General features: G+C 34.1%; 1 protein-coding gene and 1 long non-coding RNA gene across 4 annotated transcripts; one reads left to right on the plus strand and one right to left on the minus strand.

The window, feature by feature from the left end:
• Nucleotides 1–1,825: 1,825 nt before the first annotated feature.
• Nucleotides 1,826–3,978, plus strand: LOC113727454 (uncharacterized). The gene is made up of 2 exons (XR_003457811.2): nucleotides 1,826–2,474; nucleotides 3,413–3,978. It is a non-coding gene; the product is annotated as an uncharacterized lncRNA (long non-coding RNA).
• Nucleotides 3,979–4,990: 1,012 nt separating this feature from the next.
• On the minus strand, nucleotides 4,991–10,957 carry LOC113727445 (pentatricopeptide repeat-containing protein At1g62350-like). Of its 3 annotated transcripts, none has more exons than XM_072076093.1 (4): nucleotides 10,803–10,957; nucleotides 10,588–10,642; nucleotides 7,408–7,919; nucleotides 4,991–5,666 (listed from the first exon to the last, which is right to left on the minus strand). In XM_072076093.1, exons 3-4 carry the CDS (start codon nucleotides 7,738–7,740, stop codon nucleotides 5,250–5,252), a joined length of 750 nt encoding a protein of 249 aa, XP_071932194.1. In that variant the 5' UTR covers nucleotides 7,741–7,919; nucleotides 10,588–10,642; nucleotides 10,803–10,957; the 3' UTR covers nucleotides 4,991–5,249. The 3 variants fall into 3 exon arrangements, with proteins under 3 accessions (XP_071932194.1, XP_071932196.1, XP_071932195.1); XM_072076095.1 differs by having other exon boundaries at nucleotides 7,408–8,880; XM_072076094.1 differs by having other exon boundaries at nucleotides 10,556–10,642.
• Nucleotides 10,958–12,192: the final 1,235 nt, after the last annotated feature.

Consider the following 12,192-nt stretch of genomic DNA (forward strand, 5'->3'; position numbering starts at 1 on the left):
GCGGGCTCAGGGGCTTGGCAATTAGCATATCCCTGTAGAAGAACATATATGGCCTATACCAAATTTCTTTACGGACCACCTCATACAACTAAAAAGTAAAAGACAAATGTAAGAAAAAGGAAAGACGTTACAGTTTAATTACTGATCCATCTATCAGTAGTAAAAGTTTGTACAAGCCTTAGAATACAAGGTGTACGCTACAATGAGAGAGTGGGTAGGACATTTACAATAACTTGTTAATCTAGAGTTTTGAACCAAAAGAATAACAAAAAACTCAAAGGCAAACACCATGTCCAGAATTCACTCGCATAAGCACCATAGGAGTACAATGCAAATCAGTTTCTTTTCAATGAATTTCATGATATTGGTATCTAAGTTCTAGCTCATTCACATTTCTGACAGCAAATGGCTATAGCAGTATAATCTAGAGTTTTGAACCAAAAGAATAACGAAACTCAAAGGCAAACACCAAGTTCAAATTTACTCGCATAAGCACCATAGGAGTACAATGCAAATCAGTTTCTTTTTAATGAATGTCATGATATTAGTATCTAAATTCTAGCTCATGCGAATTTCTGACAACAAATGGCCATAGCAGTATTCTGGTTTATAAAAGAGACACACACCCTTACTTGTTTTCTCTATACTTGAATGCAGAAGTCCAAAGAACTAATTTCACGGCTACATTTATATGTGTATGTCAGCTAGAGTTGCAAACACGGAGTATTTCAGTTGTTCAAACCTATCTATAACTAATGTGCATGTGTAAGATTGTGGATGTGTGAATTTGTTCTAGGCCTAATACCACAGCCACTTGCAGATCCTTTGTGCTAAAAAGAATGGGTGAAGTTAAGAGCTTAGGTAATTTGTTTCTCTTTCTTGATTTCAGTAGATGAGTATGGTTATTTGTCACTGAATGAACCCTTTTCAGTGGCAAATATGCAAAGCTAATGTCTAAAATCCCGTCCATTTTATATGCATCCACAATGGTCTAGACTTGGGTAGACTCGGATTGTTCAAAGACCCAATGACCCAAATTGTGCCACACCATCTCTACTATAAAGGTATAGTGGAATTGATTTTCAATTTCCAAGCCATCACTGAGGTATTTCAAAAACCAGGTCCACTGCTCTATAGCTTCCCTTTCTACAGCAACCCTGGCAATATGCCACCACCTATTATTAGGGTCAGCAGCATTGGTAGTCAATAACTGCCTCTATAAGTCCCCTTTAGATGTCACCTATCCAAACCTATTATTGGCCTACAATCATCCTTAAATCCTTTCTTCAATGGCCCCAAATAGCAGTATATGGTAAAAGCAAATAATTAGGTCAAAGTCATTTTCACTCCATTTTATGGAGCGGAAGACAGCTCGTCGCAGACAAAAATGCCCTTTGTATTTCAGCGTGCTTTTGACGTGTTATTAGCTACTGAACTTAACAGATGGCCCAACATTTTGCACTTTGGACAGATTAGGAGGCCAAAAGTTCACCCAGCTAATACTTTGAAGGCCACTAAGACTTTTTTCCCTTTAAAGAATATGTGTTTATCACCACATAAGGTTATGCAGCGACAGACACACTCTTTTAAACACAATTTTTTATTTTTTTTTTACAATGAACTATAGCTTCACAATTTTTTTTTCTAAAAATTGTACAGATTAATTAAATTCCTTGCACAATTTTTTTAGCTAAAAATTTTACAGATTAATTAAAGTCTTGTTAATTAGTTAATGTCCACATAAATCATAAAATCGCAAAATCGTCTTAAAGTGACGTGAAATTTGAAGTGAGGAATTCTAATAAAAATTATGTAAGTTTTACATGTTAAGAAAAAAACTACTAGATCTTGAAATCCATCCAAGCCCCTTGCATTTACCACATGGAGTGGTATAGCAGTCCCATTTTTTGTGAACGTTCGTGTGATAGATCTATAGTCGCTCGATTCTCCTAAGTTGTACCTGCAATCCTATATGCACCTGTTCTTTCTCATAAATCAAGGAGCCTATCATAGGAGTCTTCCCACAACTGGGACAAGATAGATAGTAGAAGTAGCGGACCGATCCACACTAGGAGTAGAGTAATTGATCACCTGTTCTACAGATGGTCGAACAACAGAACTAGGGGATCACCTGCACGTGGTTGATTACTCTACTCCTGATGCGGATCGATCGATTAGCCAAAATAGGGGTTCATCACCTGCTCTTGGTCGACTACTCTACTCCATGGATCGGGTTCGCTATTTCTATCGATCTACTCTAATCGATTTGCTACTTCCATCGATATATCCTATCCTGGGAAAACTCCTGTGATGGAATCCTCGATTCTTCTTGCCTGTGCAACCTAAGAGGTCCAAACAATTGCAGCTTGTACAAAATCTACGAAAGAGGTCCAAACAATTGTAGTTTGTACAAAATCTACCACACAGAAGATTACACTGGAAATGCGACTCCTCTACCATTTCACGCGATAAAGGTAAGCATAATTGAATTTCATGACCTAATAATTTTTTTCTTAATATGTAAAACTTATATCATTTTTATTAAAATTCCTCACTTCAAATTTCACAACACTTTAAGATGATTTTGCAATTTTATGATTTTATGTGGACATTAACTAAGTAACTAAATTTTATTTCATTTATACAATTTTTTTAGATAACATAAATTGTGCAAAGACTTTAATTAATCTGTACAACATAAATTGTACAACTTTTCATTTATGCAATTATAATTCATTTAAAAGAGTGAGTCTATTGCCGCAAAAGCTTATGCTGCCACAAACACATATTTTTTTAAAAATTATGTTTCAACAATTTTGTTTAAAAGAATTATTTTGAGAAAAAATTGTGTTTATCACTGCATAAGCTTCTAGAGCTACATACATGTTCTAAAAAAAAGTTTTAAAAAAATTGAGTTGTGTGCAACAACAAACACATTCTTTAAAAAAAAAAAAAAAATTGTATCAGACACCAAGTATGACACTTCTATTTCAACGACGTTAATATTAGAAGCATATCTCAAAGAGATGGGATCCTCTGTCCATTTTTTCTGTCTAATGCAAAACTACGTAGTTCCACTTACTATTACTGCTGATGTGGCACATAACATTGAATGCATATTTAGGGGGATGTTTAATAAGTGAGTTTCAAATTCAATATTATCCATAAATGATGTTTGTTTATACCTAGTTGTATCCATAATCTTCTACTTTGAAATTTCATGCCACATGATTCAGATGAAATTAGGCAAGCATTTGAAAACGAGATCCTTGAATTTATCAGAGTTACAATTACGTGCAGTCATGTTGATAAGTTCCATTTTTATCATTAATTTTACTATTGTTTCCCTCATTTATTCTACCAAATATTGCGTTAATTGGCGAGTTTTACTCATTTTTGGTAATTGTGTTAGTTGCAGGGATTTAAAGCAAAAAGTAATTAAAAGGCGTGATTTTTTACTGGATCTGCTGTTCAGCGTAGGCACGTGGAAGTTTAACTTTTTCATGCCCGGAGATCTTGGGAGTTGAAGCGGAAGTTCCAGCCGTTGAAGTCTCGAAGTCCGATCACAGATGCTTCATCATATGATCATTGTTGATCTTTTCGGATAAGATGATTTGTTAGATCAATTTGATTTGGCTAAATAATAGTAGTCTACTAATAGTAGGAAACATGCGGTATTATTGATAGTAGAAGCTGAATAGGAAACAAAAAGAGAGAAAAAGCCGGATTCCTATTTGATTAGGAGTTGGCCAGCAACAATTTCGGGATGAATTCTTTTGAAGTATTAGGCCGTCACTTGTCTTTCGGCCGAGTCTCTTTCATTAGTCTTTAGGCAAAAACCAATTGTTATCAATAGAGTCCTACGGATTTCCCCTGAAGATGCGTAGCTAAATCTCCATTTTCTAGTTGGATGTCAACTTGAAAACTTGATTCCATACATTTGTAAGATCGAATTATTTTACTTATTTCTTTTATTCATTGATATTCGTAGGTTTTCTGATTTAACTTCTTATGATTATTTTATTGTTTGAATATTAATGGTTCGATATTCGAATTAACCTAATAATTTATTGACAGATTAATTGATTGAATCCGTAATTATTTAATCAATTAATACCAGTGCGCGACTAACGTGATTGGTCCCATGTTAGGAAAACGTATGATCTAATTTAAACAAACTCTTGTAGCGTGACTTTTCTAATTCTTAATGCAAGTGAGAAATTGAATCCTACAACCATAACTAGGGTTATTTCTTAGTTAGGAAAATAGTCGACAGACATACCTTGACTATCGAAAAAATAAGAAAAAGTTGGTTATTTATTGCGTGTATGGCAACTATAACCAATATATTAATAAATAATTGAATTATCATTGCATCGATGATCAGTTGAATGAACCGTGTCTGAAAAATTACACCTTTGGTTAGAGTCGTGCTTATTATCGATTAATTCCTATTAATTTCCGTTAGTTGTTTTATTAGTTGGTTAATTAGTCTCTGTTTGGATCCCCTATTTTTTAAGTGTTTTTCAAATACAATAAAAATTTTTAAAAAGTACTCTAAAAGGTAATTTAAAAATTAGTTCAAATTTTTTAAAATTTTAAAAATTATTTCAAAATATATTCTAGAAACTCTTCTACTCTTTAATATTTCAAAATATTTTCTAAAAATATTCCAAAATACATTCTAAAAACTCTGTTACAGCAAAGTTTTTAAATATTTCCAAACGGCTAACCCAAAACTATTTTCAAAAATCCCCCATGCTCTGAACTCTAGAAAAAATGAATTATCCCCGATCCCTGTAGATTCGACCTTATTCACCGCTATATACAAATTGTATTTTTCTTGAGTAAGTAATTATTATTGTACAGGCTCGACACTTGTCACATGTTGATTCAGAGAGTAGGCTATCCATATTAAAATTGAATTTGCAATCCATTTACCAAACACACTCTAAATATGCATTCAATATTATGTGCCACACAAACAGTATTAATAAATAAAACTACGTAATTTTGCATTGGACAGAAAAGTGAACAAACATAATGGGCAGAAGATCCCATCTCCTCAAAAACTCTCACTTTTAAGACAAATCTATTTTTGCGAATTATTTTAAGAAATTAGCCGGATATCACGGGAGTTTGTCTCTCTGTGCCCATAGATAAGCTTTTTCTCACATGGATATCTTAAGAGTTTTCTTTCCTAGTGCCCATAGAGTAAGCTTTTTTCTCATTGCAGCATCCACTACTACTCATCCATCTACATCGTCCTTTTCCCATTGTTGATCATCAAATAAGTCCTCAGGTGGGTCGTAAACAATCATATTAGGGAAAAGTTCCAAGAAGTCATCCTTTATTTTTTCCCTCAATTCTGGATATGGGAGGAGCCCCTTCAAGATCACTCTATAAGGCAATGATAGCAGGGGATCAGGAGATAGCCTCATTTCCTCGTATATGTCCATTGCTTCCTTCGGTAGTCCACTGTCTAAGAAGGCCCTAATGAGGTCACCAAAGGTATGCTGATCAAAAAGCACGCCTTCCCTCCTTAAGTCATCCCATACACTCCTGGCTTCGTCTACCCTTTTATTTCTCGCTAGCATCATTAGCATATCCCTGTAGAAGAACATATCTGGCCTATACCAAATTTCTTTACGGACCACCTCATACAACTGGAAAATAAAAGACAAATGTAAGAAAAAGGAAAGACGTTACAGTTTAATTACTGATCCTCTATCAGTGGCAAAAGTTTGTACAAGCCTTAGAATACAAGGTGTACGCTACAATGAGAGAGTGGGTAGGTATGACATTTACAATAACTTGTTAATCTAGAGTTTTGAACCAAAAGAATAACAAAAAACTCAAAGGCAAACACCATGTCCAGAATTTACTCGTATAAGCACCATAGGAGTACATGCAAATCAGTTTCTTTTCAATGAATTTCATGATATTAGTATCTAAGTTCTAGCTCATTCACATTTCTGACAGCAAATGGCTATAGCAGTATAATCTAGAGTTTTGAACCAAACGAATAACAAAACTCAAAGGCAAACACCAAGTCCAAATTTACTCGCAAAAGCACCATAGGAGTACAATGCAAATCAGTTTCTTTTTAATGAATGTCATGATATTAGTATCTAAATTCTAGCTCATGCGAATTTCTGACAACAAATGGCCATAGCAGTATTCTGGTTTATAAAAGAGACACACACCCTTACTTGTTTTCTCTATACTTGAATGCAGAATTCCAAAGAACTAATTTCACGGTTACATTTATATGTGTATGTCAGCTAGAGTTGCAAACACGGAGTATTTCAGTTGTTCAAACCTATCTGTAACTAATGTGCATGTGTAAAATTGTGGATGTGTAAATTTGTTCTAGGCCTAATACCACAGCCACTTGCAGATCCTTTGTGCTAAAAAGAATGGGTGAAGTTAAGAGCTTAGGTAATTTGTTTCTCTTTCTTGATTTCAGTAGACGAGTATGGTGATTTGTCACTGAAAGAACCCTTTTCAGTGGCAGATATGCAAAGCTAATGTCTAAAATCCCGTTCATTTTATATGTATCTACAATGGTCTAGACTTGGGTAGACCCGGATTCTTCAAAGACCCAATGGCCCAGATTGTGCCACACCATCTCATCAAGTGATGTGGCACAATTTGGGCCATTGGATCTTTGAAGACAGGTCTACCCAAGTTTGAGCCATGGTGTTATCACTCCACTAATATTGTCAATGGTCAAAGAAAATTATGATTACGTACTCCAACCATCTGCCCTGCTTGGCTCCTACAATTGTCTGAAATCATAAAGGTGTTTGCAACAAACTTCAAATATAGCTCCATTGGTGAATTGGTGACTAAAACTAAAAAACTAAGTAGTTTACTCTTCAGCTCCTAACAATCTACTGAGGCAGCATTCTCAACAAAAAGTTTCCAGCATATTATGCAATGAAGTGTAATGATTAGCTGTAGCGAGACCAACAAAGTGCAAGGAGAACAGGACTTCAAAATGCACCAATTTACATTGCGTACTCTATCACATTAAGCCAGAAACTCTACCAAATGCTGCTTTGCTCAATGTCATAATGCACATACTTTAGCAAGAATCCAACCAAAAAAAGGCAACCAAATATTGTCATCATCTATTATCACAACTAAAACATAAAAAGAATTAGAAGCTCATCTAAGAATCCATCAGATAACATGGTCTAATCCAAAAACTTAATTTTTGGACGAGTATACTAGACCCTTCTAGCTTTGCATCAGAAACATGACCCTAAATTTCAAAGAGAATAATGTTGAACACAACATTGTATCTTCTGGAGTTAAATTATTAAAGACTAGAGAAAGAAAAAAAAAAGGACAACATAATCCTTGACAAATTGCAAGATCAGTATTTACATAACATCTGACCTTGATGGAGAGAAAGACAAGGTCTTGTCTCTGGAACTCAGCAAGGACAGCAATCAGGTCGGATTTAAGGAGGCGGGAGACGTGGGATTTCATGAACCTCTCCAAGCGTATGGGATTTGTCTGAAGGCGCTTCAGCTCTTTAGCCACCATTAAACCCTCTTTTCCGATCTCCTTCTTCCTTCTCCATATTGATAGGCTTGGGCTCGATGACCCTGACGTCGACGAGGGTGATCCTAATGCCTGGTGGCTAAAGATTTGTCTAAATGATGAATTGGGGTGGTGCAGTGGGGTGATGAGATTTGAGGAGACTCTGCGCAGGCCCTGACGCCACATTCTAGGCAAAGTTGCTAGTCACCTAAGGTTTCAGGGGTATACAAACTTTGGGTAATATAAATGTTGACCCTTTATTCCCTGCTGGCGAATCTATAGTGTCACTACAGATCTCATGTCAAAATTTCATTGCTAACTGAGATACCATGCAGCATCAGAAATTGCCACTCCTAAGTCTCATCCTTCAGTTTCAACATAACATTGAAATAGAATTATTACACCAAAAAGCTTACAATAACCCAAAGTAAATGAAGAGAATGTTTTTCAATATGCCCCACATGATAAGAACAGAAAACAAGATAAATGGAGGACACAAGAGTGACAAACCTAGCAAACAACAAAAAAGAAGAAGAAAACAAGATAGATTCAGAGAAAAGTATCTTGAGTTAGAATCTTCCATCATCATTTGGACGTCTTAGAAATCGTTCTAGCCCCTACAACTTCTGTTCCCCACTCTGACTTTTCAAATCTTAGCCAGAGACACATGACTCATGGCCCAACTAGAACAAAATATTGTCTCAACCAGCAGTCTCATCAATTTTCTCTGTTGCAATGATTGGAGCTCTTCACGTACTTAAGGATAATACACCTTAAGTCCCAGTTTCCAAGCTTTAGTGCACATTTTCCAAGATACTTTGCTGGAACAATTTTGTTGGGAAAATGCTTCCTGTTGTTTTAGAAATATCCAAATTAAGATGCCTAAAACTCACTTAAGAACAACTGAACCCACTCTCTCACAAAACTCACCCAGAACCTGAATGCAATATGCTTCTATAAACAGCAGCACTCAATAGGATCTGAAAAACTGCTTGGTTGACATGGTGAACAAAGCATAATTGGTGAAAATTATTTATCTAACTAATCGTACTACCACCCATGTAAACAACATAATCACTTCATCTCTTCCAAAATAAATTGCTCACTAATTCTCAAGGAAAATGCGATTTTCAGAAGTAACTTTGAAATATGTCCAAAGAGTAATAATGGTGGCTATCTCAAACTTGGCCACAGTGCGCATGCTTATCAAGGCATGTTACTACCCACTCAAGTTGGTGAATCAATTTCTGTCAACTTTCGCAGCCTCAATTGCCATCATGTCATGGACTATCTTTGGCCCGTATCATGAACTGATGCAGGTGTAGTCTGAAGCATGAGAAGATGACTTGGGTTCACATAAAAATCAGGTTCAAGCAACAGTGAAAGTTAGTAACTGATTTGATGCTAGAGAGGAAAAATATAATAATGTTCCTCCAAGACCTTAAAGCAAAAACCTTCTAACCTTAATATAGTCAGAAAAATAAGAATAAGAGTCCACTATTTCTGCATAATTTTTGCTAACATAGACCATCATGAATCCAAAGTAGAGTTGCTCTTAATTGGCAGGAAGTGAATTAATTTTGGTTCAATTAATTCCTACATCAATTTACACTAAAGTGAATTAATTTTGGTTCAATTAATTCCTACATCAATTTACACTGCCTGTATCAAGAATGTCTTCTGATTTAAAGAAACAAGAATCTCCACTTTCACTCAGTATAATTGCTATAGCTTAAACAGGCAGTCTCCATGTTTACATTTCTTGCCTAATCTCTACATTATACTCGAAGTAAGACTTTTAAAGCAACAATGTCAAGACTAAAACTAGGGACAACAGCCTTTGCATAGTGATATTACAAGCTTCTTCTACAAACTTTAACTCCCCATATTAAAAAAGGGAATACATCTCAAGATGCCATAAGAATGTAGTGAATCTGCAGAAGTAGATCTATGTGTCTAACAAGCAAGCAGGCAAATACTAAATGATTAAAAAAAAAGTAATTGCCAGAAACTGTAGAAATCTCACTGTACAAGAACCATAAAAGTCCAGAGATCTCCTACATTTCTGAACCTTAAACCTGTAATGTGATCTGCATACCACTTTTACAGAAACTGTCTTTACAAACTAAAACCATATTATATACATTGCTTAGTCCTTCTAAGCTAATATGCTTGTGTCAAACCTACTCTTACTTCCAAAGCAGGAAATTCAACACTCATTCTTTCTCTTACATCTTGGAACTTGCGCTAGATATATATTGAACTCCCCAGAGAGTTTCATAAATTAATCACTCTCCCCTCAATCCTCTTTCTTTGCTTCTTTTATGTAAAGCGAGGAAGAGGCATCTCCCTTAAAAAGACACAGCATGGCAATTTCAGATAATTAACCCAAAAAGAACCTAAAAAGTCAAACTCAAGAGTAGCACAAGCTAGAATGCAAAAAAATGCTCGTTCACGAGTACACAATTTTATATAGACCTAGTCCATAGTTGCATAAAGGGAATTGCAGTCCTATATTTTCTTGTCTTCAAATTTTCTGCATTTCAAAGTTATTGGGAAATTCAGCCACCATATACTCGGAACTTCTAACTGAATGTTTCCTTTCCAATCAGTTCAAAATTTCCGATTTCCTTTCGTTTATTTCTTCACAAAGGTGGTCTACTCAACTATTAAATTTCAATTTCCTGCTGGCTTTCTACAACTTTGACATATTGCTAAATCCAACAAAAAAAAAGGATATTTTAACCTCTTCAAACCTACAAAAATAACATAGCATACTACAAAAAATTAACTATGAGTAAACAATTCGAACACCAATTCCAGCCAAAACCCTTTTAGTTATTCGTGCATTCAAACCTAATTTTAGTATTTCATCAGCCAAATAGCAGAATACACAAGCTCAATAGCTAGAATAAAGCAAATATCATCAAAGAAGAAAATTGAAATCATTCAACATATATATTAAAAACACAAACCCTCAATAATTTCCAATCTTTTTTACTTTTTTAAGGGCATTAGGAAGAGAGTGAGTACTGCTTTGGTTAAGGCATTCAACTCCTGACCAGTCCACAAAGTCCAACAAATCAACCTGAAAAACAAAACCCATCATTCTTTTTCTTGTTTTTCCATTGTCTTTTTTTTTTTTGGTTAAACTGAAAATTAAAGGAAAAAAATGAAAAACTGAAGACAGAGAACATATGGGAGATTAATACTGATTACTATTGATCTAAATTGAGAAAATTACTTACTTGGCTTCCTTGAATTGCTGAGGCTGATTCGGCAGACATGGCTGACGGTGTGATGCAAATCCACCAAACCAACTATTACTCTTAGGAGACAATACCGAAAAGAAAAAAGAAAAAGAAACTAAATCAAATTAGATAAAATGGCTGCTAGAATTTCAGGGTATATGTATTAAGTAAATTTACACTGACCTCCTTTAGCCTTGTTGATATTATAGAAAAATCCATCTGATTTATGGAAATTGGAGTATATTAAGATAACTTTTTGCGGTTTTTATTTATTATTTTTTTAGGGTTATTATCACTTTACCTCCTTAAATTATATTACTACTATCAGTTTATCCTTTAACGCTATCTTTTAGTCACTTCATTTCCATAAGTAATTCAACTCAACATGTTAAGAAATTTTGGACAAAAATACCATTTTATTCCATGGCATTACTACAATGTTATTATTACTTTATTCCTTTAAATTATAGTGATATAATCGATTTAATTTCTAACATTATTTTCTTGGCATTTTACTTCATCATTAATCTAACTACTATGGTCAAAAATTTTTAAATATATTTACCCTTACATATATAATTAAAAATAAAAAAAATTTAGAATGATTATTCTTCTTTTTTTCACTTTAAGAGATCCAAAAATATAAAAATAAAAGGGTTTATTCAAATTTCATTTTTCACACTTATTAATACTATGAAAAGAAAAGGAGATAGGAAAGAAGGAGACAAAAATTAGATTTTACAAAGAAAAAAAGTCTAACATTATCTTATTAATTTAAAATTGTTGGGATTATGATTGAAATCTGATGGTAAACAGTAAAGTGAAGTAATTTCAAAATAATAAAAGTATTTAATTATTTCTTATTTATATTTTCTAACAAAAGAATTGAACTCTCTCTCTCTCTATCTCTCTCTCCCCCTCTCCCTCCCCCTTCGGATCTTTCTATTTTTTTTTATATTAATAAGATTGTCAAGAAGAAAAAAATTAATATTTTGACTTTTTTCCTTGATATTAAAGAGGAGAATAGCCACTCTAAATTTTTTATTATTTTTATTATACAAAGATGAGGGTGCTTTCTTCTAAAGTTTTTTAACTTGCTAAGTTGGTTTAATGGTGGGATAAATTATCTAAAAAAATTCTATGGGGTAAATTGATATTGAGATTATAGCTTATGGGGATAAAATGATAATAACTTTAAGGGCTAAACTTGTCTTTTTACTTTAATTAACAAACTCCGTTAAGTTTGACCGTTAGTTTTGGGGATAAAGTGATTAAAAGATAACGTTAAGGGGGAAATTGATAGTGGTACCGAACATTAAGGAGGTAAAGTGATAATAACCCTTTTTTTTAAGCAAAAGATTGGTGGGATTTAAGAAGTGAAAAGAGA

Source organism: Coffea arabica, chromosome 2c, assembly GCF_036785885.1.
Source record: "Coffea arabica cultivar ET-39 chromosome 2c, Coffea Arabica ET-39 HiFi, whole genome shotgun sequence".
In the NCBI taxonomy this organism is placed as follows: Eukaryota; Viridiplantae; Streptophyta; class Magnoliopsida; order Gentianales; family Rubiaceae; genus Coffea; species Coffea arabica.

Coding starts and splice junctions, on each gene's coding strand:
- LOC113727445 (XM_072076093.1), bottom strand. CDS start 7,740: ATGTGGCGTCAGGGCCTGCGCAGAGTCTCCTCAAATCTCATCACCCCA. Junction 5,667..7,407: donor TTGTCTTTCTCTCCATCAAG/GTCAGATGTTAT, acceptor TTTATTTTCCAG/TTGTATGAGGTGGTCCGTAA.